This window comes from Tinamus guttatus, unplaced genomic scaffold (assembly GCF_059628265.1).
Source record: "Tinamus guttatus ecotype Peru unplaced genomic scaffold, ASM5962826v1 Tinamus_guttatus_pri_ptg000004l, whole genome shotgun sequence".
In the NCBI taxonomy this organism is placed as follows: domain Eukaryota; kingdom Metazoa; phylum Chordata; class Aves; order Tinamiformes; family Tinamidae; genus Tinamus; species Tinamus guttatus.
Window position 1 is genome coordinate 11,581,443 of NW_028288538.1, and position 26,113 is coordinate 11,607,555.

Here is a 26,113-nt window from a genome sequence, read left to right on the forward strand (position 1 = left end):
ATTGTATGGATGAAGAAGTCACGAAGCAAAAGCAAAGGCAGAAGAAGTTTTAAAGAAAAGTGAGTTTTAAACTCAGTTTCAGATGACTGTCCTGAGACATCCCTACCTGTCCCTACGCTGATATGGATTATTGATTTACAATATCAATCACTAATGGTTATGTTGTTAAGGTTAGAAAACAATATCTGAAATGTAGTCAACGTATCTTTCCTCTATGAAAGATAATCCCTAAAAGCACAAGAGAAAATATGTAGAAAAAAAATCCTTTTGTTTAAAGTGAGTATGTTGTATTGTTCTACACCTGCTAATTTTATATTTCTAGTTTCTAATGTTCCCCAAAAACAGAGCATTTCCTTCACACCCATTTATATCTCAGTTGTTTCCTGCAGCAGCTTATTGACTATGTGATTATCACACTGGACTATTTCAAAGCAGACAATTTTGCAAATTTGGATTTACCAGAGAAATTAGGAAAAAGATAACCATTGACTATTACATTTTGGAAAGTGGTAGTGGCGTAAGATCTGCATTAAGAAAAAATAATAAAAACTTCCCAATGGCTGCCTTAAAAAAAAAATCCAACTTTCTTTTCTGTATAATATAATGAGTATCATAGTGTATTTTTAGTTTTGGATAGAAGTTCTTTTCTTACTCTGCCCTCTCAGGAATCTATGGAAGGTCTCATACTAATGGAAAGATCTCATCATTAAATGACCCCCAATTAGGAACAGTTTGGGACCACCAAAATGCAGGGCCAGTATTTTTTAACCTCTAATTTTTTGTAGATTTCATAATTTAACAACAACAAAAAAAGGATGATGTATTAATTAGAGAAAAAAAAAAGTCCAAACAGTGAGTATGACTTGGTTCTGGTTCACAATATGCCCATTTTTGGATCTGTTCTGTGCTTACCCTCCTGCTCTGCATCACTTAGGACATAAATGTCAACCTCTTAGATGAGCATGAGCATTAGCAGAGAGCAGAACAAGCCCTTCCATAGGCAGGTGAGCAATCCCAGCCACTGTTCACGACGCGGAGTCACTTCTCATGCTGACTAAGCTGGCTAAACTTGTTATTTCACTGCTTCAACTCCTGGGTCGATTGTTGGTGCATCAAGTCGAGCTTTGTCTGTCATGTTGCCTTTCAGAACAGGGCAGTAAAGACACAGCCATCCTGATGAATCACTCGGCCTTTCAGAAACACTTTGACCTGGGCTAAATAAAGTCTGATTGAGCAACCTGAGTTAAAACCTGTGCTATAAGGAGCAGTCCTTATTTTGAAGGGAGCAGATGGAGCACACTACTAAGTAAACAGCTGTTATGTCACTAACTAGACATCTGTTAACTGAGGTATTTACAACACCTGCAAATCTCTGACTCTAATTTACAGAAGTTACTTTTATGTCTTCTTTGTATTTCTGCTGGCTGCTTCATTCTCTAACTTACCACTGTAAGTGTAGCAAATATGATACATATATATAAGGTATTCACATTATGAGTTTTTCTATTAGGCTCCTTATTTCAGGTGCTGTACTTTATTAAACACTTTACTGCAAGCTATAGTAGTACAAGATTGCTTTTGTCTGTTGAAGTGAATGCAGGTTTTATATCCAGTACCTAGCTTTTTGCGGAAGCCCTGCATCATGGAGCAATGGGAGCTTCTAAGAGCTGGCTGCAGGAGAAGGGAAGCCCTGTCATTGACAAGGTTAGATGGAACTGCAGCATCTGATGACTGAACTAATTTGGCATATCAGAAATTTAATTACTGCCAGACACATTAGAAACTAATCCAAGGTGATTTTTTTTGTTTTATTGGATATGTCATATATTTCATTAAAAAGGATCCTAGTCCAAATCTGCACAGGTTTTGACTTCACAAGCTTTGACTGAAGAAATCTATAAAAATAAAAAAATGCAGGTTTGTCCATCAGAGAGTAACTATAACTTAATCTGCACTGTGTGCATCACTTCCACCTGAAATTTCCCCATTTGAACCCTAATGAAATAACAAATGTGAGTAGAGGCAGTCAAAGCAAAACAACCCTTATTTTATTGAATTATGATATGTCAATAAAGATTAGGATTTTAAAATTAGCTATTTCAAAAACATAAGAACCATTTGTTCACAGAGTAGAGAGAAGCCTCATGTTGAATTCAATTGAGTTCAGTGCACTAAAGATAGATTATTTCAGGCATCACTTGCTCTCATCTGTTTTGTTTTTCCTGAGATAACATGCCTGCTGTAGTGTGTATTTGAACAGCTGGCCTGGATAAAGTTCAGGATTGCCTAGAAACCCAGGAATAGTGTAGCCGAACTCTTTGCCTGACCCATTTCAACAGCCACTGTTTCTAATTCAAAAGCTTAAATTGAATTATGGGAACCTCTGAACCTTGTAATCTAAACCACTTGAATAAAAGGGCATGAGAAGTTTGCTGAGGCATGGTAAAGTAATTTCTAAGAAATATTTTATATATACAAAAGGCGGCCATTCTAGGCTTATATTTATCCTGTGGATTATAAAATATCAAATACATCTATCTATGAAATGGCAACAGATGATAATTAACCACAGCAAAATCTGATTTTTTTTGTGTGCATTACAGTGTGCTACCAGGACAAAGAATACCTTTTGATTAACGCTCAAAGGGAGTCATTTGTGCTGATCCAGGACTACAGCAGCAGCTTCTCAGCAGTGCGGTCCTGCGACACAGCAGGTCGGCCTCAGCCCAGCACTTACCCAGGTCAGGTGGAAGGAACAGACCCAGGTGGCCAGGGCTTTGTTAGGGAGCGAGGGCCTGATGAGCAGGAGCTCCCATGGCCTGCTGGGGTGCCTTGCAGCTAGAAAGAGCGGCTGTTGGGGAGGAGAAGGTTTGGCTGGTGGTGCTGGTTTGTGAGGGAAGAGCTGCCTAACGTAGGTTTGGCCAGGAGGGAGTTTGCCCTGCTTTTCAGGATCCCTTAGTTTTGTACTTGTTTCACCTTTCCTGGCTGTGCACCAGGCAGGGCTGGAGAGCTGGCACTGCCAGTGTGCCAAGGGACTGCAGGTGGCTGCTGAGGTAGGGCCTGTTGTAGGCAGCATTTCTTGTGCTTTGTATCATTCCTGAAGTCCTTTAGGAATGAACTGCCATGTACTGAATGATAGGGCTCGCATGTCTCTGCTGGGTGGTGCTGGTGATCTTGCAGTGAACGCTCTGCAGCAAACATCTGTGCAGCAAGGACAAATACCCCTAACAGTAGCCATGACCATCCTGTAAAAGATGGATGCAAATCTTTAAGAAAAATCTTAAAGATGGAAGCTTCTGCACTAGTCTGTTTTTTAAAACACCTTGATTTTTCTTTGTTCTGCTTCTGGTTAGTTTGTGTGCCACAGCAAGCTGCCAGGTTAACAAACTAACACTCCCTCTATAAGATTAGAGCTAGGGACAGACCTAAACCAGCTGCACCTGAGCTCATTCAGGGCCTAAGACAAAACAACTTCTTGTCTGGCTTTGAATTATTTCTCTTCTTGGAAACTAAAATGCAATATAGATGCAATATATTTAGCAATATAGAAAGCATATTGCTAAAAGCTTTCTTTTGTTTTCAGAGCAGTTTTCAGAGCATCCTAAGGATGAGCTCATAAACAGAAAATTGCAGCTGTTCTGCAGGGATGCTGCTGTTTTGTACTGTTAACTTTGCGAAGCTTAGCTGAACTATTTTGAGAATTCCAAGATGCTTAACAAGAAGTTGCTAATGTTTTAACTACAGGACAAGGATGGAATTGGGGGGCTCAATTTAGCTTTAAATTGAGGCCTTTTTCAGAGGGCTGTGAGGATTTAGCATTGTGCTTCTAGAACCCTTAATGAAAGGTTTGAGTTGACTGTGCTCAATTAGATCAACTAGATTTCAAAAACCTTATTAATAGTGAATAATTCTAAAAAACATTAAGCTACCTCTTTGGTTAAGTAACAAGATTGTTTGAGTAATGGTGGGTTGACAAAAAAAATGGGAGAGCCTGGGAACCTGTAGAAAATAGAAATTTGACTATCAAAACATCTGCTTGGATTAAATATCTCGATTATAAGATGGATTTGTTCTGTTGAACTTTATCTACTGTTTGTTAAAAGCTGACTTCCTTACTCAATTTTATTAAAGACCTATTTTCTAGCATTACTAACCTATGGCAAAATCTGTTGGCATTATGTTCTTTAATTTGTATCTTTCAGCAACGCAACTGTTCACCTTTTTAAAAAAACTTGACTTCTTGAACTTTAAAAAGCAATGCACTGGTGATAGGAAATCAGATCTTAAGAGTAAAACTTGAATAATTCCAGAAAATATTTTGAAAGAGTGATAATAATATAAAAGATTAGGAAATGTGTGTTTCCTTTATCAAAGTGATGCATAGATGTTGTGTAATGTCTTTTCATCTGTAAAATTTTCAATGGTGATTTACACTTCTTGGTAGCCAAATGTCTGTGAATGTGATATTGCCTATATGATATCATAAAATATTGCCTTTGAATAAGCAAATGCACAAACATATCAGAGTTCTGCTAACATGAGGTTATGTTTTTGAACCACAATCTGAATTGTCACAGAATTGAAACTCTTGATTCTATAGTCAATCAAAATCCAATTCCAGTATTAGATATGTTTCCTTATTCTTCAGTTGTCTTCTAAATGATTCAAATAGTGTTTGTTTTTTTAACTCTCCTTTCTGGGTCTCTGTGTCAGTATCCTCTCCTGTCTCAATCCCTTGCTCTTTACATTTGAACTCACTAAACAAGGCTGGTATTCTGTGCTTAATTTATTCTTTTGGTTTTTTTTATAAAAGTCTGCTAGTGATAGGGGGATAATAATAAAGGCATCCAACAGTAACAAATACTAGCAGTTTCTCCGTCTCATCAGCTAGGTGTGTATGGAACAGCCAAATCTGGAAATGCCCATGGAGGCCCAAGGATTTCATATACTGTTTATTACCCATTAGCTATGGCTGCTTTCAGACAAAGTTTAAAATGGAGAGGATGAGGATGAAAGTGTGTGGCAAACTGCCGCTTCCTTAGCGGTGCTTCATGGAGCAGAATTGCTTCACGATTGCTTCATATGGCTACGTGCCAAGTGAGCTTTGCTAAGCCTAGTGAAAGTGGAAGGAACTTCTCCTTTATGAGAGCTACCTAGTTTGTGTCTGGCCTACAAAGAAATTTAACTCGCAAAGGGTTAAAAACAGTGACAACCAGCCATAGCTTATGGGGAGGAGAGAAGCCTTTCCTTGAAGGATGTGGATTTAAAATAGAAACAGCTAATACAGAATAGCTCCAGTCTCCTAATTTTTTTCCCCTAGTCCAGGGGAGGGGAAGCAGGCAAAGGGCAGAAACTTCCTTACACTGAGAAGTATGAGTCCTGTACACCGTAAAGACCATTCCTGGCCCTGAAATTAGTATCTGAAATAGCTGAGGTAATTAGGCAAATCCAGACTGAAACAAAGCTAGTTTTATAACGAAGAGACATTACTGGTATTTTATTTATTAACTTAAAATCACACAAAGTATAACTGCACACACGAACATACACCTGATATTCCAATGTCACTATCTCACAAATAAAAATATCTCCTGCTGTAACTTTTAGCAAAAATCCAGTCTGCAAACAGTTCCTTTGACCATGAAGACTTTAACTAATCAAAACAATTCAAATTCCTCTTTCTAGGAATACACAGATGTTCTTATAGTCACACAGAGTTTAGAGGCAAGTTCTGCAGAAGTTCCGTAGGCAGAACTCCCACAGCAACCTTGCCTGTTCTGTGTCTGTTAATATTTTTGCATCGTTTTTACAGTTCATTGTTGACACGCAAACTTATTTAATATTTTTAAATACTTCAAACAAGTTTTGCACTTTAACAAGTATTTACAAAAAGTTTACTAAAGATCAACATCCTGCATAAAGGAGACCTCAAGGATATATTGTTGCTACCATGCTACAATTTGCACAGATGGGATATAAAGGCCATTGCTAGTTCTGGAAGGCTTAAACCCTTTGTTGATAGAGCATAAGAACATTAACCTGTGGAAGGCAGAAGAGGTCATAATTTCAGTGCAATTACACAGTCAGTGAAATTACCCACTCATGACTTTTTTAAAATACATCATGATGATGAGTCCAAAATATCTTTTTTTTTTTTCTTTTTTTTTTTTTTTGAATTATGGAACATTTCGTTCTTTAAGAACTGGTTTCATTGGAAGTTTTCAAGCCATCATGTCTGTCTTCTACTGGTGATAGGAAGAAGTTGCATAGGGACCTTCTTCATTCTCCTCCTCCCTAGGGAAAAAAAAAAAAGAGAGATGAGGAAAACATGTATCATATCTCAACAGCAAAACTGTCACAAAAATGCAGGTAACTAAAGTTTGTAATGGATCAAAATAGGCAAGACTGGAAATGCTATTTGCAGTGGAATGCTACATAGTATTCCTGGTATGCATGCCAGGAATTCTCATTATTTTTCATGAATGGAAAGCTGAAAACAAAGCTATAACAGCTCAGGCTAGAAATTGAAGGGCTGGTAAATGCAACCTGAGCTAAGGCTGTCTATTTTAAAAATATTTTCTGAAGCTCAGATAAAGACCTTCCTGAGACAGCTGGTTTCCAGCCACATATGCCTACAACACAGTTAGCTGGAAATAGCAATCTTCTGCTTGTTTGAGAACGGAGTCAAGCTCTAGAATTTCAAAGCTCAGGATAAGGGATTCAGCAGATGAAACAGGAGAAGGGCTATAATTTCCATAACCGAGAGATTACGGTTCCTTCTATTTAATTCTTCTGGCTATAAGTTAAAGATTATAAATTAGATGCTGAGGAAGTGCCATTTCCATTTCTTTTATTAAATTTAGAGAATCAAAAGCAAGTAACTTGTATCATCTGATCTTGTCATATCATATCCAGAAGCTGAAATGCATCCATACAGTCAGAATGGGGAGAGGAAAAAATATCTGTTTTCTCTGCTTATAAAAAGCGTATTTAATTACACAGCTGTATATAAAATCCTAGTTTTAAGAGCATCTAGTTCTCCTGCAGCCAAAGCTGTTACTGCAACTTACATAATCATTTTCTTTAGCAAAGATGGAGTTCATTAATTATTCAGTATGAAGATATTAATATTTAAACACTTTAATACTTCAAGATGAATCAACTGGTCCAAAAAGACAGTTTTTGTATCTTGATTAAATATGAATTTAACAAAGCAGTGACTGCCCAGCAAGACAGAAATTCTTTTGTTTTTTTTCTTTCTTTTTTTTTTTAATGCTGTATACTAAAAATGACTTTGTACTTTTTATTTTCACTTTCTGTTTCTTTTCAGGAAAATTTTGTCATTGCAAAAGCTGAGAATACAAGTGCAGGAAGCTAAAACGTGGTGGAGTTAGAGCAAATCCTCCTAATCAGAGGCTGCCAAAATCAGTCTCCTTTCTATCCTTCTTGGAAACATTAATACAGTGCAAGAATGTTCTTGCATCCATTATGACATGACAGTCACCAAATCTTAGACTGCAATTAGCTGTGGCTGTTTACGGTGGATGGGAAAAGTAAGTGTGCAGAACTGAGCAGGAGAAATGCTGATGTTGTATCAGGAGGTATTTGGCAGAGTTCAAAGTGCAACATATAGGGGGCTTCTGTGAAGGGGCAAGGATATAAGAATTGTGCGGTAGTTATGTTTGAACCTAAGGGAAGCAGTGTCTTGTTTTAATGCATAGAAGAAAAACATTTCTGGCCAAGGTCTGGGCACGCTGTAGGAGGCAATAAGGGGTCTAAGCAAGACCAGGTTCTAGCCTGCTGTCCTGGAGAGCAGGACCAAGCCACGTGGAGAAACCTCCTAACTAGCTTTTGCTCCAAACCCATGTAATGATCAAGAATTTTAATTATGTAGATCTTCAGAACTGTATGCACCAAGTCTTAAAGTCTATTTAGTTGACTTATACAGGATAGAGCTTGGCTTATTTTTAAGATTATATACTAGTAGCTCTGGTAAGTAGTCCCTGGGCAACAACATAGAACTATGTTTACATTTAATTATCAAACATGATCTTTCCTCCCATTTTTTGAGAAACTTGTAACAGCAATGTGATAAGTCACGCTGCAATTTCCCCTTCAGGCAAAGGGGAAGGAACAGCAAAGCACTGCAGTGTTTTGTGGTGTTGTCTTCTCCTGTTTGCAGCTCCCACTTGGCCCAGCAATTTGCAGGTGCAGAAAAACATCTGCTGTAAGCTTTTGTGTGCATCAGGCCAGAATACCAAGTGCTAACAGCCTCCTTCATAACGTTGAGAGCAGACCTGTGACTGAACAAATCTCAATCCAGTGCGTGGATGCTTCCAGCGTTTGCTCTTGAACAAGGTGACAACCTGAATTCATGAGCTAATAGCTTTAGGAACCCTGAAAACATTCTCCATAGGTGGCCTCATATCTGTATTCTTTTAGCTTATGCTGGTGAATAATTAATAGACAATTTAACTAAACTTGCTATCAATTTCAAATGCTTCAACATCTTGCTTTTTCCTACATTCAGTTCTAGGCAAAATCTATTCTAGCATGGCATACCAGTAGTTATGTAATCTCGTATAAGCAGTAATTACTGGTGTGGCTCTGATCAATTAACAAGGCAATCAAAATCAATCATTGCAAAAGGCAATTGCAGAAAAATGAGATCTGACTTGGAAGCACACCGTATGTCTGTAGTGATCTAAACAACCACACTGCTACCCTAAAATCATAAGGACTCTAAGGAGTTTGCCTTAGAGTCCTTGCATTCAACTGCCTGATACAAGAAGCATCACTAAACCCTAAATTTCAGGTTTAGCAAACTGAAACATATTTAATAGCATCTTGGACAAGATGAAACACTGATGTATTTTCTCTAAAATTATCACAAAGTGTTCTTCTGTCACATGTAGATAAAAATAGTAATGCGTATTCTTCCCTACCCTGTAATGCATAAGTTCCCTATACATGCTATAGAAAATTATATTACACCTTCGGTAATGTTTTTATAATAAGCTAACAAAAAACAAATCTGGGCTGATTGCTTTAGGATGTCTACACAGAGCCACACACCAGGTAAATCTGCCTGCTGCGGGGAGACTCCTAAGCAACTTCATGCTGCATGTAACTCTCTAGTAAAATATGTTTACATGTAGATCTATGTCTATGTTTACATTAAATCTCTTACAGTGCAAACACAGCATCTCACAATCTCTAACATCTGTCTACTTGCACAGATATGAAAGTTCCACATCTAATCTAAAACTACACCTTTTAACTATTTATGCCTCAAGTTTTCCACCTAGCAGCAGGAGGCTTTTGTGGAGGAAGGTGACTTCAAAGATTAATCTACTTTGAGAGTGATGAGAGGTTAAAAAAAAAAAGGCAACTTCAAGAGGTTATGATTAAACAATGAAATTCACCTTAAGCTTTTTTTGTATCTCTACACAACTTACGTTGACTATGAAAGAAACCTATGTGGGTTTGAGCAAAACTGAATGCATGTATGCACATGCATTCTTAGCAACTTCTGTGGGATACCAAGTAAAACGTCATAATTGACAAGTCATTATGCTCAGTCTAGCTGTCAAATCAGGCAAGGTGAGAGGCTACACCCCTGCTCAAGTTCTGGAACAAGCATTGGCTGCTTCTGATTTTTTTTCCTCAGTCCCCATGTCCCTTTTGGTAGCAGAAAGTAAAGCACTAGAGGTTGCTTGCTTGTTTTTCTAAATAATGTTAGAGAACACTGAAGTGCTAGTGCTTGTCACAGTCATACATTTTTCAAGAGTCCCTGACAAGGCAGTCTCAGTTACATATAAGACTAGAGTAGCTGAAACAGCACTTCTGATTTCATGTTTTTGACTCTAACAATAGTAATTTCATGATGAGTGCCCAAATCTCCATTTATGATGGCTGTCCAATTCTTAATATCCTCTGATGAAAGCAAGGGACAGGAAAGACATGGGAGGGAGAACCAGCTGCTCTTGGGGAGCTACTGTAGCAGATGTTGCCAGAGATGTTTGCAGTTCATAGCACAGCAACCTGCCACTATGGGACTGAAAGTACCATGCACGGTACAGGGCTGAAGGGTAACTCTGTGGCTCTTGGAAACAGTCTCCTCTGTCCTGCCCTCTGTGATGGCCTTTGTAGGCATTCACACTGCCCCTTCTGCCACCTCTTGCCACACTGAAAAGAGGTGAACACAGTGGAGATGAGACAAAGACGACTTTCATGACTCAAAGTGGTGTTGGGTGCAAGGTTATATTAGAAAGACTTCATCAGGCATTTAGGCTCAAATGAAATTGACTTATACTTGCAGCTATAGCTCCCGCTTTAAGTTACAACAGTGGAGAAAATGATTCCAGATCTTTTCCTGAAACACTCAGAAATACTTCACATTAAACTGTTATTGATGTATATGTGCTCAACATTAACGGCAGTCTAGATGAGCATATAAGTAAAATCCTCTATTTGTATAATGAATGCCCATATGAGTAGTTATTTGTATGATATTACTTCATCTGCAAAATCTGCAAGACTTGTAGCAACAGAATGAAAATGACCTCTGAGATTAGGAGCGCTCATTCATTTAAAATGTTATTTTCCTAGGTCTTAAAACACAGAAAGCACACCTATTACCCATGGTGTTCTGGGTTAAAACATCGTGGATGACAGTTCTGCAGGACTTCATTATGTAATGGTGCATCCTGGAATTCTGTCTGCCTCCTAAAAAAGCTTTCCCCTCAATGCAGCAGTCAGATTTGTAAGCACATGTTGAAGTTCTGCACTGTATGCTTCATGTAGCATCATGACTAATAAAAATCTGTGTCATCCATAATTAACAAAACGACCTGCTAAATTCAAACAGGAAGAAAAAAAAAAGTATTTTGTCCTTCTGTATCCACTATTCTTGAAGAATTTGTAGTAGGTATTAATTTCCCAAGCTATAACCTAAGCAGGGTAGGAAACCAGATACTAACAGTAACAATGTTCTACTTCTGCAGAATTCTATCCATCTCTTGATATTGACGTGGACTTAGAGAAGCCTTCGGGATGAAATTAAGATGCTGAATATTGTAAGTGATATTTACCTGACAGTGTCATCTTTTAGTTTTCTGGCTGCTTGTTTGGATAATTTAATCTGCAAGTCCAATCTCTGTAGAAAGTCTTTGGCAGATAGTTCTTCTGGTGCAACAGGCTGATTGTCAGGCTCTTGAGGGCTGGGAGAAGAACTACTGTCATCTTCTATTGTGGTGAGTCCTTCATCACAAGAAGGGGAGCTCTCAACAGTTTCATTTTCAGGAGACTCCAATGAATTAAGTCCATTGAACAGTAAAGGTTTCTCTGATATAACAGGTATATTCAGGGTTTTCCTCAGAAATATACAGTCGTTAGTGAACAGTTTATTTGCCCGTTTTATTTGTTCCATCTGAAAAAGACAGGAAAATATAAGTTAATAGGTTTTAGCACAGTATAAAACGCCACCTTTCTGAACCACCATGGTTAATTCCAGTTGCTATGAAAAAATCACACTTAGCAGCTGCAAAGAATGTCTTAAGGTTCCTCTTCTCAATTACAAACTATAAACTAATCCTGAAATAATTTCTATAAGACTTTTATACGGTTTTGTTATAGCCTGAGCTGATACTGCTAAGAAAAGTCATAACTGAGTAGAAAGAAAGAAAGATGACAAATCCTTTGGTGACTGCAACAAGCATTGATCCTTAATCACTACAGTATTGTAATGATAAATGCACTCTAAATAAAACCTGCTTGAAAACAAGTGTGAAGAGAATTCAAAATACCTCTTGCCTTGGGGGAATACTGTTCACTTCTATTAAACCAAATGGAGATGAACTGAATAAGAACAGTACTGTTAAGCATTTGTGATAATAGCAGCCTTATATTAGTATAATTGTCTAGAACACTGATGGCTCTAAGCACTAATCAGTTGCTATTTCAGACTTTAAAATATCTTGAGTTTGGTTCTTGGACCATGAACATTTTCTAAGACTGATAAGCATAAGTGGTAGAGCACTCTTGAACTCTGTTCTACCATTGCTTGGAATCCATCTGCAAAAGAGAACTTCAGACAAGAACAAGGTTAACATGTTTGTGTCCTTTATATTGAAGCTACTAGCAGATGAACTGCTTAACTGAAGGAAAGCAGGGGAAGGAAGTTTTCCTGCTCTGGTATGTTCTACTGCTACTACAAGCTTGAGGAACTGCAAAAGGTGAAATTGAATTAACTTGAATTAACTTTAAACACGGCCCACTCTGGCCAGAGAGACTGTCCCTGTTTACACAAGAAAACGGTGAAGGCGCAGATGTGAGTTACTGGCAACCGGTCTGCTCCAGGCTACCTGTGCAGCCACTTCCAGGACTGGAATAAAGCACTGTATGGAGTGCACGCATGCACACACGCACACAGAGCATCTGCTGTCGTGCCATTAGATCTGTGCACGCTCCACGGCTGCGGTGTCATCATGCAGGGATGCATTTGCCTGGGTCCTTGCAGTTCAAAATCTCTCTCCTGGAAAATAAATCAAAGATTCTCTCTGGTAAGGCTGGATGCCTGGAAAAGGGACAGTACTTGAAATGGCAAAGCAGTAAAGCTCAAGTACTGAGTCGTTTCTATCCAATAGAAAATGCTATTACCTCTGGAGAGAGAACCCTAACCTGTTATTGCAGATGGCCCAGCTGATGGCTTGGTTGGGTTTAACAGTTCCTTTCAAAAGAAGAATAATTAAGATCCAGTGTTAGACTGTAAGTTACCTCTCCAAACAAAAGAATCTCGTTACTCTTTCAGGTCCACAAGCCTGGAAACTAATTGTTTTTAGTTAATCTTGCATAGTACAGAACCTATCTTACTGCCTGCAGGCTATAAAAGAAGCTTTGCCTAACTTACTAGTGAGACCAATAGGGAATATTAAGTCAAAATGCCAATTTTAATTTCTAAAGGGATAGTTTTGAGACATTTCTAACATCTTATTTCTTTGAGTATCAAAACAATCTCTTTTAAAATGCTAGTTGGAGCCTTTCTCTATAAAATACAGTACCAAAGCTGAAACTTTATCTCTACTAGTCTGGGGGACTAGGAAGGTAGCTGATTAATAATGCAGTCCATTGCTATTCTCTCCCCTACTTCACTGTAATTCTAACTCTGGTTACTTCTTTTGGGAATAACTTTTAAATATCATCCTGTGTCACTTGGAGAAGACTGTGCACTTCTGTGCACTGTGTAAAGATGAAGGAGGAAACATTTGTCTCTAAAAAGAACAACCTTTACAGCCTTTAGCAGGGTACTTGATTATATGTGCACTACATTCTGTGCTCTCTGCAACTCTATATATCTAAATACATTAAGATGTATGGAGAGCACAATTTGACAGTAATTTTCTCTTCTTTAACCTGATTGCCATTAGCTACAGACCTACAGTGAAAGCTGTAGCATGGCCATCTATTTCCTATTATGTACTGAAGCCACTGCTTTGAATATTGTAGCTGAAGTTGCAGTAATGCATAAACTGTTGCTGAACTGGGCAGTCAAAATAGCTTCCCCAGCAATGAAATAAACAGGGATCATCCCTCTTTCCCCAAAAGAGATGTCTGTGTGTTTGCAATATTGCAAACAATATTCCAACTGAACCATAAATGCAGAACATATGAGCTATTAATTCCCCAGTGTTAATTTCCCCAAGGGTCTTCAAAGGAAGAGCTAGTGAATACCTGCCATACACATTTAATGGTCCGTATCTGAGGGAAAGGGGTGGAGGACAAAAAAAGTGCTCGATCTCTCCCCCCAACATGTTTTCCTCCATCTTAAATTGCCTGTGCCGTGTCACGGCCACTGGACAGCATGTCTCTCACCATGCAGTTGCTACTCGTGACAGAAACCACATGGGGAACTTCTAAAAACAGTAATACCGGAGGCAGTAGCAGCCTAAGATAATTTTAATGTTCCACATTACAGCAACCCTCTGTTCCAGCAAAGTACAATGGACATAGGGAGTAAAGAAAGTCTCTTTACAGTGGATCTGTGTAGACTGAATTATGTGAAGGTGTAAGGGTCTTCACCTTGTGTTAAAATGAACATTTGTATATGGTGTGGAACCTGTCAAGGCAAAACCACAATGACAGATTTCAACTAACTTTGTATTTATTACTTTTGGGTTAAGCTGACATGGAATTGCCCTTTCTCAGTTTAGGTCTACAATGCTGCTGTTTAGGTTTCCTATCAGAATGTTAGCAACATCAAATCAAGTAAGAAATGATATTTAAAATAGCATTCATACTTTAAAAGCATCCGTAACACAGCAAATGCTTGTTTTAGCCATAGTATTAACAAGAAGTTTAAGTAAAATGTATGTTTTTAATACCAGATAGATCTGATCCACTTTAGCTGAGAGAGGATTCTGAAGTGTTTTGAAATGCTCTTCCAGAAAAACTTCCTTTTTAGTTATCTGTGTGTACCAATTTTTTACTCAAATCACTGCAGTGAGCAAAAGCGTTTCTGAATGAAGGCTGAAGCAGCTGAAGATGGCTGAGCCCAGAGCCTCCAGCCAGGGCCTGTGAAGGGAGCAGGCCCCTCTGCAGCTCAGGGGCTGCAGGAGGCTGAGGCGCTGCCAGGACAGGGGAGCTCCCTCCCGGGGGTATGGAACAGGGCGCCGGCATCCCTGGGCCCTTGCTCAGGCTTTGCACCAAGGGAGTAACTCGGGTCTGGGGAGAATCGGAGCGTTTTGTATGGGCAGCAGTGCTCGCAGGGCAGGATGGCTAACGGGAGCATCTTTAGCCCTGAAGCTACTAGAAGCCTTTGCAGCCACGGCCTGTGCATTACTCTGAGAATAAAGGCCGCCAGGGCGAGTTATTTCCCCGGGGCTTTTGCAGTCTGTCCCGGGCGCGGGCCAGGTTTCCCGGCAGGAGCCCCGCTGGCAGCGGGCACCCCCCGAAGGAGCCCGCGGGGAAGGCGCTGGCGGGAGGGGAGCGGGGCGGCGCCCGCGGCCGGGCCGTACCGTGACGCCGTACTTGAGCGCGATGCCCTGCAGCGTGTCGCCGGGCCCCAGGCGGTGCTCCACGTAGCGCTCGGCCAGCGGCGCCGCCACGCTCGCCGTGCTGCCGTACGAGCGGGCCTTGGTGTGGGCCAGCCGCTGCGACAGCTCGGCCTCCGACTCCGGCCCGCCCGGCGCCTCCTCCCGCAGCGACTCGGCCATGGTGCCGCCTCAGCGCGGCCGCGGGGCGCCGGACACGGCCCCGGGCATGGCCCCCTGCCCCCCCGCCGCGGCTGCTGCGGCCCCGGCAACGGCGCGGGCGCGGGCAGGCCCGCCGCGCATGCGCCCCGGCGGCGCGCGCGGGGTGGCGGCAGGGCGCACGCGCGGGGCCGGGCGGCGCTGAGGGCGGGAGGCGGGGTCGTTGTGCGCGTGCGCGGCGGGCGCTCTGGGCGCTCTTGTCACTTCAGCGGCCGTGTGAGCGGTTGGGCCGCGTGGCCGCCCGGCAGGCGCCGTCCCCTCCCGCGTGAGGGGAGCGGAGCGGAGCGGAGGCTGCGCCCGAGCGCGGCGCCCCCGGCAGCCGCTCGACACGGGGAGGGGCCGCCTGCCCCAGCGCTGCGGCTGCGCTCGGGGCCTGGCGCGCGGGGCTCGTGCGCAGGCGGGGAGCGCGGCCGGGCCGCCCCGGCGCGCGCTAGCGGGGCCAGTAGCGGCTCGGTCAGCACAGCAGCCGCGGCGGGGAGAGGTGTCTGGAGAGAGGCGGTGAGGGGCTGACAAACGTCTTGTTTTGAATCAGTCCCAGTGTCTTACAGCACGTGTGTGCTGTGTGCTCCAGACTGGTTCCGGTGAATACCTTTTTTTTTTTTTTTTTTTTTTTTTTTTAAATACTGAGGAAACCTCTGTATTGGCTCTTTTCTTGAAAGCTGAACTTACTACAAAAACTCTCTCCTGTGTATATATGAATACCAAAATTGTAAAAATCATATATGCAATTATATATCAGGATATCAATAAGCAGTATATATATCAGCACCCTTATGCTTTACAGTCTTTTACAAAAAGTCTGTAAAAATAACATTCTGTCTCAAAACTGAGAAGCAAAGTGCAGGAAGAGATTAACTGGTTCAGGGCACAGCCTCAGTATTGCGCAGTGCAGCTTGGTGTGTGTCCAGTTCATCATTTGAAAAATCAAGTGCATGGACTGAAATGGTACTTAGTTGAGGGGTTAAGATGGATTATTCTTAGTGCCTGGACTGTGGGGTCTCCCCAAGGCCTGCTGTGATGCAGAGATCAAGGCAGAGGTGGCAAAGGTTGCTGATATGGCTGCCTGTTTCCAGGTGTAAGCTGGGAAAACAAAAGCTGCTGCTGCGGATTTATGTAACTAGTGTGGTTAGGAAGGGCACATCAGCCCTCTGCTATCACAGCCCTGGGTTGTCTGAACAAAACAGCTCTTAGGAAGTATGTGGATAGACCAGGACAGTACAAATGATTGAACAAGTAAATAGCAAGATTTTTTTTTCCCTCCAACAGTTTTACAGCACAGCATGGAAGTCGGAGACTCCCCTTGGGGAGTCCCCTTGAGGCTCTCCCAGCCAGATAGAGCAAACAGCAAATCAGCTGCGGTGCCTCTGTGCTTTCCCTTCCTTGTGGAACTCCTGTGTGCTGTGAGCTGCGTCAGCAAGTTAGCTGTGACCCACCTAGCGAAAGCAGAGAAAACTGCAGGTCAGCCTTTATTCAAAATGCCTACCATGTATGTAGCGCCAAGTCGTAGCTCAAATTCAACCCCTCAAGGCTGATCAGTGGGAATTAGAAGCTTCTGGATGCCTGCCTGGAGCTGAAATTACTTAGACCAATTACTTCAGCTAAAGTGGCTTTTAGCAAGGAGGAACTACAGCTTGATAAAATAGAAAAGTTGTTTAACATTGCTGATACCATGAGTTGAATGTGTAATATCAATTAGTTTGAAAAAGTGCTTGACAGGTGCCCTGATATTAGTCAGTATCATTTCATCTAATGTTGCCTTAAACTGTACTTATATGCAAAGTATGTGCAATACACTGTAAATCAACTGTCACAACTGTGAGAACAGCATCATCATCATTCCTTATGTTAGCGTAAAGTTAACACATATATTTTAATGGTGAAAGCTTTATTTTAGAAGTAAACCTTTTCAAAGAGATGTATGAGTTACTTTTGCACAGCTGCAGGGTTGTCTTTCTGCATCAGCAGTTTGCAGATGCCCCAAATCTATGTTGTATCTAGGGGTAATCTTGAATTTGAGCTGCTTCAAGGATACTTGTTCTGACTAGCTCCTTGCCTTTTGTTTGTAGAAAGTGAATACACTAAAATCAAGAATGGCTTAGAAAGTAGAGTTCAAATGGGGTAACCTCAAAATGGGTGATCCATTTTTTTTTTTTTTGCATACAAGCATTTCTAATATGCATTCAAAATGATTTTCAGAGGAAACTAGAAGTATCTTGAAGCTTCCCTCTAAAAAAGAAAATTGCTTAGCAGTAAGAATGCGGTGTCTGTTCTATTATCTGCTCTATTGGAGAGTCTTTGTAGACTAATCTTTTGGTAGTTGAGGGAAATACCAGGTTGCCCGTGGTTTCTTAGTTTTATGGTTGCACGATAAAAGGCTCAGGACAGGGGGAAGGGAAGGTTATGAGTTATCCCTGTCAGGAGTTGGGTCTCACTTGCTTCACGCTGTCCTATTAAGTGAGGCCTGAGTTGGTGCGGCAGCCCCCATTCCCGCTGTTTACTGGTTGCCCTGTTTGAGTGCAGAGGGGAGTTAACCAGCTCATCTGGCACGCTGTGGAAAGAGACTGCACTAAAACCAGGAATGTTTAATGTAAGGATGTCGGACTCATTCGGTTAGAAAGACTCTGCCTCGTAGGTTTGGGATTCATACTCCCCACAGTAATGTTCTCCCTCCTGATATCTGTATGAGCAACTTGCTGATATCGGTGGCTGTTCTCTGGTGGACAGTGACTATATAGCAATCAAGGATCAGTTTGTTCAGTGCCTCACTGTGACGTTCTGTGCTCAGTAAGAGGCTTTCTAAGTATTATTGATTCCGTTTCTTTTCTCTTGCTATCCTCTTTTGTCCTTGTTTCCTTGCTGTTGCCACTGTGCTATCTTCCTCCACCGTAGCTTACAGCTCCAAGGAACTGTACTTGCCCAGACCTATTTCTTGCGTTAAAGTCATCAGTAATTCCCTTGGTAATGCTAGCAGTGAAATCACATCACTGTGGATTGGACTTGACACCCTAATCAGATTTATATGGGACAGAGGAGTTCACTCCTCTGAGTCATTGTTCTGTCTGCAGACATCACTGCATCTATTACTCATTTCACATTTGGGAGGTTATTGCTGTAATTGCAAGAGCTAGAAACATGCTTTTTAAATGAAAGATTTAATTTTGGAGACTTGAACTAAGTGTTGTGGAGTGTCTGGTATATCCCTGATCTGAGGAGTTCTTCAGAGGTGATTTTTTGAGGAAGGGGAAAGTCCTTTGTTTGTGGGAACATATTCAGAATTTAGAAGATAACTAGGTTTACATTCTTGAATAAAATCCTTGCATAGGTGTTGATTAATGATAGGAAAGGTGTGTGGGAACTAATGTTACGGTATTTTCTCATGCAAGCAGCAGTTACAAAAGTAAGTCTGACATGGAGTAAGGCTTTCAGTTTAGCTACTTTTGTCTTTCTTGTTTTCCAAAATCTGTTTTGAGGACAGGAGTTTGTTTCATAATGAATAGGAGTATGTTTCATAATGAAACTCTCTAAGTAACCAACAGTTCTTAAGTCTATCCAATTCTTTGAGTCCCAGTTAGCATTAAATACTTAACTGCCACTTTTATCTTCGTAAATCATTCACATCTAGGTCAGAGTTACACAGTGGTTTGATTTTGTTGTTGTAGTTACTGTTGTGTGGGTTGACCAACTCAAGGCAACAAACTTCTAAAATAGAGCTCAATATGGGCTGAGTCTAGTTAAGGTAGTACATATAATTTAATGACCAGATAAGCAGAGAAGAGAATGCCTTTAAGCTAAGTGTTCATCCTGTTAATTATAAAGATATTCCTAAAGGTGTTCATCAGCCACCTTTTTAAGTAAAGAAGCCCTGGACTGAATTTGCCTAGTAGAGGGTTAAACGAAAGAAACAATGAGCATCTCTGAATTTTGTTATTTATAATGCAAGCCAGGGACACTAGAACCTACAATATTTGTAGCAATATTGGACAGGATTGTTTCAATTTTGGGAAAAAAACTCCCATTTTTTCCTCATACCACATGAGTGTGGGAAAATTCACCCATTATGAGGGGAAAATAGATTAAAACAAGGCTGTTCCTTGGTAACTTATCAAGCTAGTGTATTCACCTCAATTCATATTGCAACCCCTCATAAAAGCTGATCGGATGTAGGACAGAGATCAAAGAGGCAAATCCGGCCTTTTATGAATAATAGCCCTGGGTTCTGGAATTAATTGCAGGAAGGAGAGGGGGAGAGTCCTGCATGAATTTCAAAAGGAAAATACATTTGTCTGAGCTGATGCACATTACTTAAGCCATGCACATATTTCTCATCAAAATAAGCCCATTATGTAGCAGTAACAGCTGTGAGCCTTTATTAATATTTAACACTCTTAGCAGGGGTTACTATGGGTTTCCATAATAAGGTTACAGGAGAGGGTTGCAATATCATGTGCTATGAGTTGATATTCTCAGAGCATTTTTTCTTTATTGTGTGAAGCACTGATAAAGTTTTATTTATTCTTTTTCCTGACCATCTGTAGAGGCTGAATGTCCTTCTAAACTGCATTCTAGGTCCATGAATATGCATGGAAGGACTTTGTACCATCCCCTCCAGCTTTTCTTCTATATCACCTTCTGTTTAGTACTGTGAAGGCTGCAAGTTGCATGCTGGTTTAAGTAGTCTGGCTTGCAAGAGGAAGGAAGTGGTTGGAGACCTTCTGTGTGGCAAGGCTAGATTTGTGCTATTACAGATGCATTTGTTTTCTTCACACTGCTATTCCTGGTGTGAAGTGTTGGAGAATGGTGATGCCACAGGAGAAGGGGATTCAGCCCCTTTATCCTACCATCCGTTTGATTCTGTTTTCTACCTGTGCATGCTGAAAGGGCAGCTAGCCCTTGGGCAATTTATATTTGTGTCTGTTGCAAAGAGATGGGCTGAACAAAGTAGAATCACCACTTTTTGTCTGTCTGCACTGGACACTATCCATGGGCCGAGTTAGACCTTGGGTACCCAGCCTGACCCAGTGCTGGGGACTAGGCAAGCAGGAAGTTAGTTGCCACTGACACTGCTTTAGATGAGGGAGTGAGAAAGTATCCAGCAGCTCCTCAGGGCCAGCCTCTCGAATCAATGCTTAATATTTTTGCTCATGTGTTGTGTGTGTGTTTTTTTGTTGTTGTTGTTTGTTTTAGAGTTTTTATTGTTTGTCAGCTTTTCCTATAAGTTATAAACTCCCTGGAAATCAAACTGTTTATGGCTTTGTCTGGTTAATAAGTTGTCAGGCAATGAAGTCAACCGTGCAGGAGGCAGAAACATGTGGAGCAGCAGCATAAGTTCATTAGCTGCATAAACTACATAAACTGCTATTTTACACTAAGAAGCACTTGTTAAGAAGGCACCCTGGGATGCTGTTTGCTGTCCCTCAATGACATTGGGATTAGATGTACTTAGTTTATCACTAAAAAGTCAGGATATAGCTTTCCTTTTATTCATGCTTGGCTGATTTTTCTGTGTATCATCAAATTACGTATAGCAGTGGGATACACATTAACTAATCTCTTGATACATCAACAACATGTGCCCTTTTCCAGTGTTTCATCAGAGTATTAGTGACAGGATATACATTAACAGCATATCTTTTATCTTCCAAGGTGACTTGCTTATAAATGTGCAGCTAGTGTTGCCTTGAGTCTGGTGTTATCAATGTAAATGTCACACAATTTCAAAATTTTGATAACACTTAATACTTGCTTTGAAAAGGGACAGCACAAAGTGTCAGAAACATGGAAGTAGAAAAGTACATGTGAAAGACAACTTTTTATGTGGTTTCTTAATATTCATCTGTTTGTCATCAGATCCTGTGGCATCATCTCTGATTTTTAGACACCAGTGTGAAATTAATGTCTTGATTCCAGCATGTCACATTAGAATATCAGTCACTGTAGAGTACTTTAATGTTTAAATGTGTTTTTAATATAGTTTGGGCACATTTCTATTCACGCAACCTCACCTGTTCATGCAGCTGCTCCCTTCCATGTGCTTCCCTCTGTTCATATGCATTTAACTCCCAAGTAACTCCTTTATCTGCAGGATATTCACTCTTCACTCACTTTGCCATCACCACTGAGTCTTTCAGTTATTTAAGTGCTGCATTAACAGTAATGTGTTTTTCCCCTGCTGAATTTTAAAAGGTACCAGAATTCAAATTTCATTGAAAATAATCCCTGCTTTAGACTCTTTTAATTAAAAAGACCAATGAATACAGTGGTTATGGCTGTAGTATGATAGTTAATGGTACATCCACTGATGTGCAAACCCAGTAATAAGCATAAGGAAGACAGCCCTGTCATGAGGGAGAGCTGTACAGAGCAGCCAGAAGGAAGGTAATAAGGAAGTGGCTTTCCTTCTTCATCCCATTAGTTCCCTGAGTGACTTTTTTAATCTAAACATCTTTAGTTGTAGCATATTTCACTGTAAGCAGGTGATTCACCCCACAGGAAATGGTTTGTGCATAGAGAAATAAAATAATTTTCCATATTCATTTGTCAGAGTAGGGACTTTAAAGTGTTATTATGCATGTCACTTGCCAAAGTAGTTCCAGTCACAGCTCTGTTCAGAGCCAAAGGGAACTTCCTTAATTAAATGAAGCACCACAAAGGAGTTACTGTTTTACTTATATATGATGTCATTAAAATTACGTTTTAGTCTTTTTTTTTAATGATAGTTTTGTGTAACCTATTATAAAAGGTCAAGGATAATTTATGTATTTTATTTACATTAAAATTTAAGTTCCAGAAGACTTAACAAAAATCAAATTGCCTTTTTAATCTTTCTGTCAATTTTTAGTGCTCAGTACAATAGTAATCAGGGGCTGATTTCAAAGTCTGTCTTCTGTGGACGTGTCTAACAGACTTCCAAAGAAGCCATTCACAAATTCTCCAAAAATGTGAATGAGGTTAGCAGATATCCAGAAATCTAGATGATAATACCAGGCTTTTTTTTTTTTTTTTAATCTACATGTGCTGCGTATTAAAATATGCTTGTTCTCTCTGTGTGTGCACACACACTGATCTCATTTTTCTAAATTGCCTCTCCTCACACTTCATTCCTTTTTATTTAATTTCTCTATCTCTTCCTTCATCAAGTTGGATATGGCTTTAGTTCAGATTTATCTTATGAGGGTGAAGGGAATTAGGTTTTTTTTGTGGAGACTTTGTTTTAGCTTTTCCAGGGTATTTGGAAAAATACTCCATGTTTCCACACTTCATTGTAGACCAATTGTTTAAAAGGATATACAATCCTAAGAGCATGTTTTTTCACTTTTCTGACAAGGGATGTCCTAAAGAGAATATCCTTGTGTCCTCATGTTTCATTACCCAGAGAAAGACGGAGCTTTCCTTCTTTCCTGCATTGTTCAAGCATCAATGTGGTTTGTGAAACCAGATACAATGACTTTATATACTTATTTCTATTTAGAATTGTTTCTTTTTGCTCCAAGGATTTCAGCTGCAGAGGAGGAGTCCCTCAGGACTGATTGCTTCAAGTGTCTGAGCTCTTCCTGCTTTGCTCTCTCTCTGAATCTCTATAGGGGCTCTACCTCGTGGAGGGTAATACCTTATGGTTTGTTTCCTGTAGAAAGCAGTTCTTAAATGGACTCTCAGCAGTTTGCAGAAGCAGAAACACATGCAGGATGAGGCCCATAGCGCATGTAAGCAATAGAAGACACTCAAAGTGAAGCAAAGATAGGAGGCATTTCTGCCTATGCAGCCCATTGAGGAGGCTCAATAATTTTTCCTCGACCAGTTTGCACTGATATTTTCCTTGTGTGTCTTTGAGTTCCGACTGTGCCACTGTTGTGTTTAGCAAGAGCTGTAAGACAGAAAGAAAGTGGCCACCCCTGCAGTTACTTCCGAGCCTCTCTGGGGACTCTAGAGCTATTCAGCCTGTTTGCCTTTCCTGTGTGCTGCTCAGCCCTCACTCTCTGACTCTCTGAGTGCAATGACCACCTAGTTCTTGCTTTCTCTTCACAGGTAGCTAGTCTTCATAATTGTTGTGCTTGCACATACCCAAATATACTGCTTATATGAGCTCATGAAGACTGATGAGAACCTCTGTGAGATATCACTGTCAAATAAAGTCAATGAAATAATCTTAAGTACCTTTGGTAGGGGCTGTGATGCCATTCTTTATGAAACCTTCCTATAGTGATTACTGCTTTCTGTGTAGTTTAGCTGCAGTATTGTGGCAGAAGATGGTGAAATCTGAATTGAAATAAGGATTGATTTGCTTGCTGCTAACATCCAACAATCTTTTCCCCTCTTTAATTTCAAATCTGGTGGTAGAGCATTGTTTACACTATCATCTTGGCTCCTTAAAAAGATGATTTGAAAAGAAATGGGGGATGCAAACATAATAAAATATGGGTGCTGACTCCTAAAAGCCACAGCAGATAAGATGTGACATTTTTCTTCCATTTCCTGGCTGAAAACCTCAAATACTTTTGGTTTATGTTTCCAAGGTCAGTCCAGCCTCCATTTGTTACTGTGTAGAGTATCTGTGTATGATATTAACTAGACATGGCAGCTCTTTTCTAAAATAGACTGTTCCAATCTGCCACTTTATTCTTTGGCACCAGGGATTTGTGTTTTCCTGAGATGAACTCCACTGCTGGCTGTGAACCCATTGGAAGGGAAGAATTACAGACCAAACTGCTACAATCAGCTAATTCACCTGATTAGAGCTGTGGGTGAGACCTAGTTCCTACTCCAAGTGTCCTATCATTCTCAGCAGCTGAATGGGTATTTCCAAAATAGTGAGTCAATAAGAGGAATTGACTGGAAGAGCCCAAATAAACTTTAGGCAAACATCTGTTGTGCTGTTAGCCATACAGAGTGTGTGTAACTTGCTTCTCATCTTCCTTTCTGTTAAGCAGTTCTTTCAGGCTGCTCTGAATTAATTTCCTAACTCCATGTTACACAAAGAGGTTAGTGGACTTGGAAGAAGTGTCCTTTATTTCTTGGAATTAATCTTCTCTTTCCTAGGGAGCATCCCTGATAGGTTTGTTTCATTAGGAAATAATCATGGAATTGATTAGAATTTACTATCAAGCTATGTATTTTGGTGTTATTCAATTTCTTGCTTTGAGAAGAGCATACCCCATAAAAAAGGAAAGAGCAGATTAAGAAGACAGAGGAGGGAGTACAGGAAATCTTCAGAAAAGCAAAATTATCACGACCTGTCTTGACTTAGGCATGTATAAAAGCACGGAACTTGCCTCCGCGGTTTTCTAGCTGGGAACAAAAACTTGGCTTTATACCCTTGCCAGGATTAGAATCAAAGGAGTCTGCTGGAGCCGCATGTCTTGCAAAGCTCTGTTGACTTAATGTACCAGAGAAAAAAATAGCTGCTACCATGAGTTGGTCCTGAGGTATTGGACTGAGACTGCAGGATGGATTTTGAGACCTTTTTGTTACCTCTGTATTCTTCCTCTGCATGACGTGAGGTGATCTCTGCAAAGAGATCCTAAGAAATGGGTTTTTTGTTTGTTTCTTTGTTTTTTAAAAAACCTCAACCCATTTCCATGTATTTAACTATATAGATCTGTTTGGGCAGGTTGTTGGTTGCCAGTATTTAATCTGTGAGTTGAAAACCAGGCCGTACGGAAGATTTCTTAGCTGTTGTAAGGGACCCAGTTGCCATCCACTTTCATTAATTACTGAATCAATTATGTCTGTCATAAGAAAGAGATTAATCTTCCTTCATTGAAAGTAAGATTTCATGCAGTCAGTATATTTCTGCTTATTCATATGACCGATTAGTGTGAAAAAATCAACTTTGAGTGCAGAATAGTGAAGAAAAAGAAACTTTTTAGGTAGAGTATGGGTTTTGTTTTGTTTTTTAATCAGCAAAATAAACCTGCTTGAAGGGAAAGGCTTTGTGAACTGTACTTTGATGCCTAAATATGTAAAGATTTTTCAGCTCGTACTGTGTGCTACTGAAGTAACATCAATAGAAGTGTTTAATCGTCCAGTGAATTAGGATCATTATTTTGATAGAGTCATAACAGCAGAGAAAAATAATGGTAAATCCCTGAGATTGGATTAGGCAGTGACCTTTTCAATTCATAATGTTTGTTGCTGTTAGAGTTGCTTCAAAACATCAATCAGGAATCACATTCTCTATTGGACCTTGTGGAAATACTTTAAATGCTTCTGTCAGAAAAAACAGAATGCTAATTTTTAGTTATTGTTTTTTGAATTATTTTCATATTCCACACTATAAACACATAGGATGTTCTTCAGTGTCTCAGTAAGGGCTCAGGAAAACAGCAATTTTCAGCTTTTGTAAACTTGTTGTTTTTCCCCTTTTAGGTTTTAAAAGGATTTTGGCCAATGTTTGTTGACGAAATGTTTTGATTTGTTATTTATATTGAAAGGGAAGTAAAGAAACACAGTTCTTGTGGGTAGACCCTTTCCCCCCAGCATAGATGCAGCTGAGTTCTAGCTCCATGCCTGGGACAGGGCTACTAGTTGGCCCAATGGGATTTCTGTGGGAAAGGCATCCAACACCGGAGAAGGGTTCATGTGTAGGGCAGTGGACTAGCTCTAGGTGATGAATCCTCCTTGCTCTGCTGCAGGGCACTCGGGTCTGGGTTGATCCCATCAAAGTTCAGTTGCTTTATGAGGCTGCTTAGGCCTGAGGTCACTGCACTTGCTGGAGGAAGCAGAATGTGTGAGTGTAGATGCAGCCAGACTTCTGCGTTAGGTTTGATGGAGCCAGACATGTGCCTGCTGTTTTGAACTGAAAGATAGAAAGAATGAAACTGAGTTTATTATCTCTCTGGAACAGGAACAATACTTTTAAGTATGTATTT

The 26,113-nt window shown here is 40.5% G+C and overlaps 1 protein-coding gene and 1 long non-coding RNA gene across 2 annotated transcripts in view; one reads left to right on the forward strand and one right to left on the reverse strand.

Moving 5' to 3' along the window:
* Positions 1 to 276: 276 nt before the first annotated feature.
* LOC148596391 (uncharacterized) overlaps positions 277 to 26,113 on the forward strand; it is a 123,929-nt gene continuing 98,092 nt past the window's right edge. Inside the window, exon 1 of the long non-coding RNA XR_015913080.1 lies at positions 277 to 517. This is a non-coding gene — a long non-coding RNA (uncharacterized LOC148596391). The remainder of the gene's footprint in view (positions 518 to 26,113) is intronic.
* On the reverse strand, positions 6,058 to 15,288 carry LYSMD2 (LysM domain containing 2). The gene is made up of 3 exons (XM_088519617.1): positions 15,015 to 15,288; positions 11,094 to 11,431; positions 6,058 to 6,294 (listed from the first exon to the last, which is right to left on the reverse strand). Exons 1-3 carry the CDS (start codon positions 15,210 to 15,212, stop codon positions 6,243 to 6,245), a joined length of 588 nt encoding a protein of 195 aa, XP_088375743.1. The 5' UTR covers positions 15,213 to 15,288; the 3' UTR covers positions 6,058 to 6,242.

What these genes read in the sequence shown, in the direction of transcription:
- LYSMD2 (XM_088519617.1), bottom strand. Translation starts at nt 15,212, where the DNA reads ATGGCCGAGTCGCTGCGGGAGGAGGCGCCGGGCGGGCCGGAGTCGGAG. An exon ending in CGCTCAAGTACGGCGTCACG is followed by an intron (nt 11,432 to 15,014) that starts GTACGGCCCGGC and finishes TGTCTTTTTCAG; the next exon opens with ATGGAACAAATAAAACGGGC. An exon ending in CTAAAAGATGACACTGTCAG is followed by an intron (nt 6,295 to 11,093) that starts GTAAATATCACT and finishes TTTTTTCCCTAG; the next exon opens with GGAGGAGGAGAATGAAGAAG.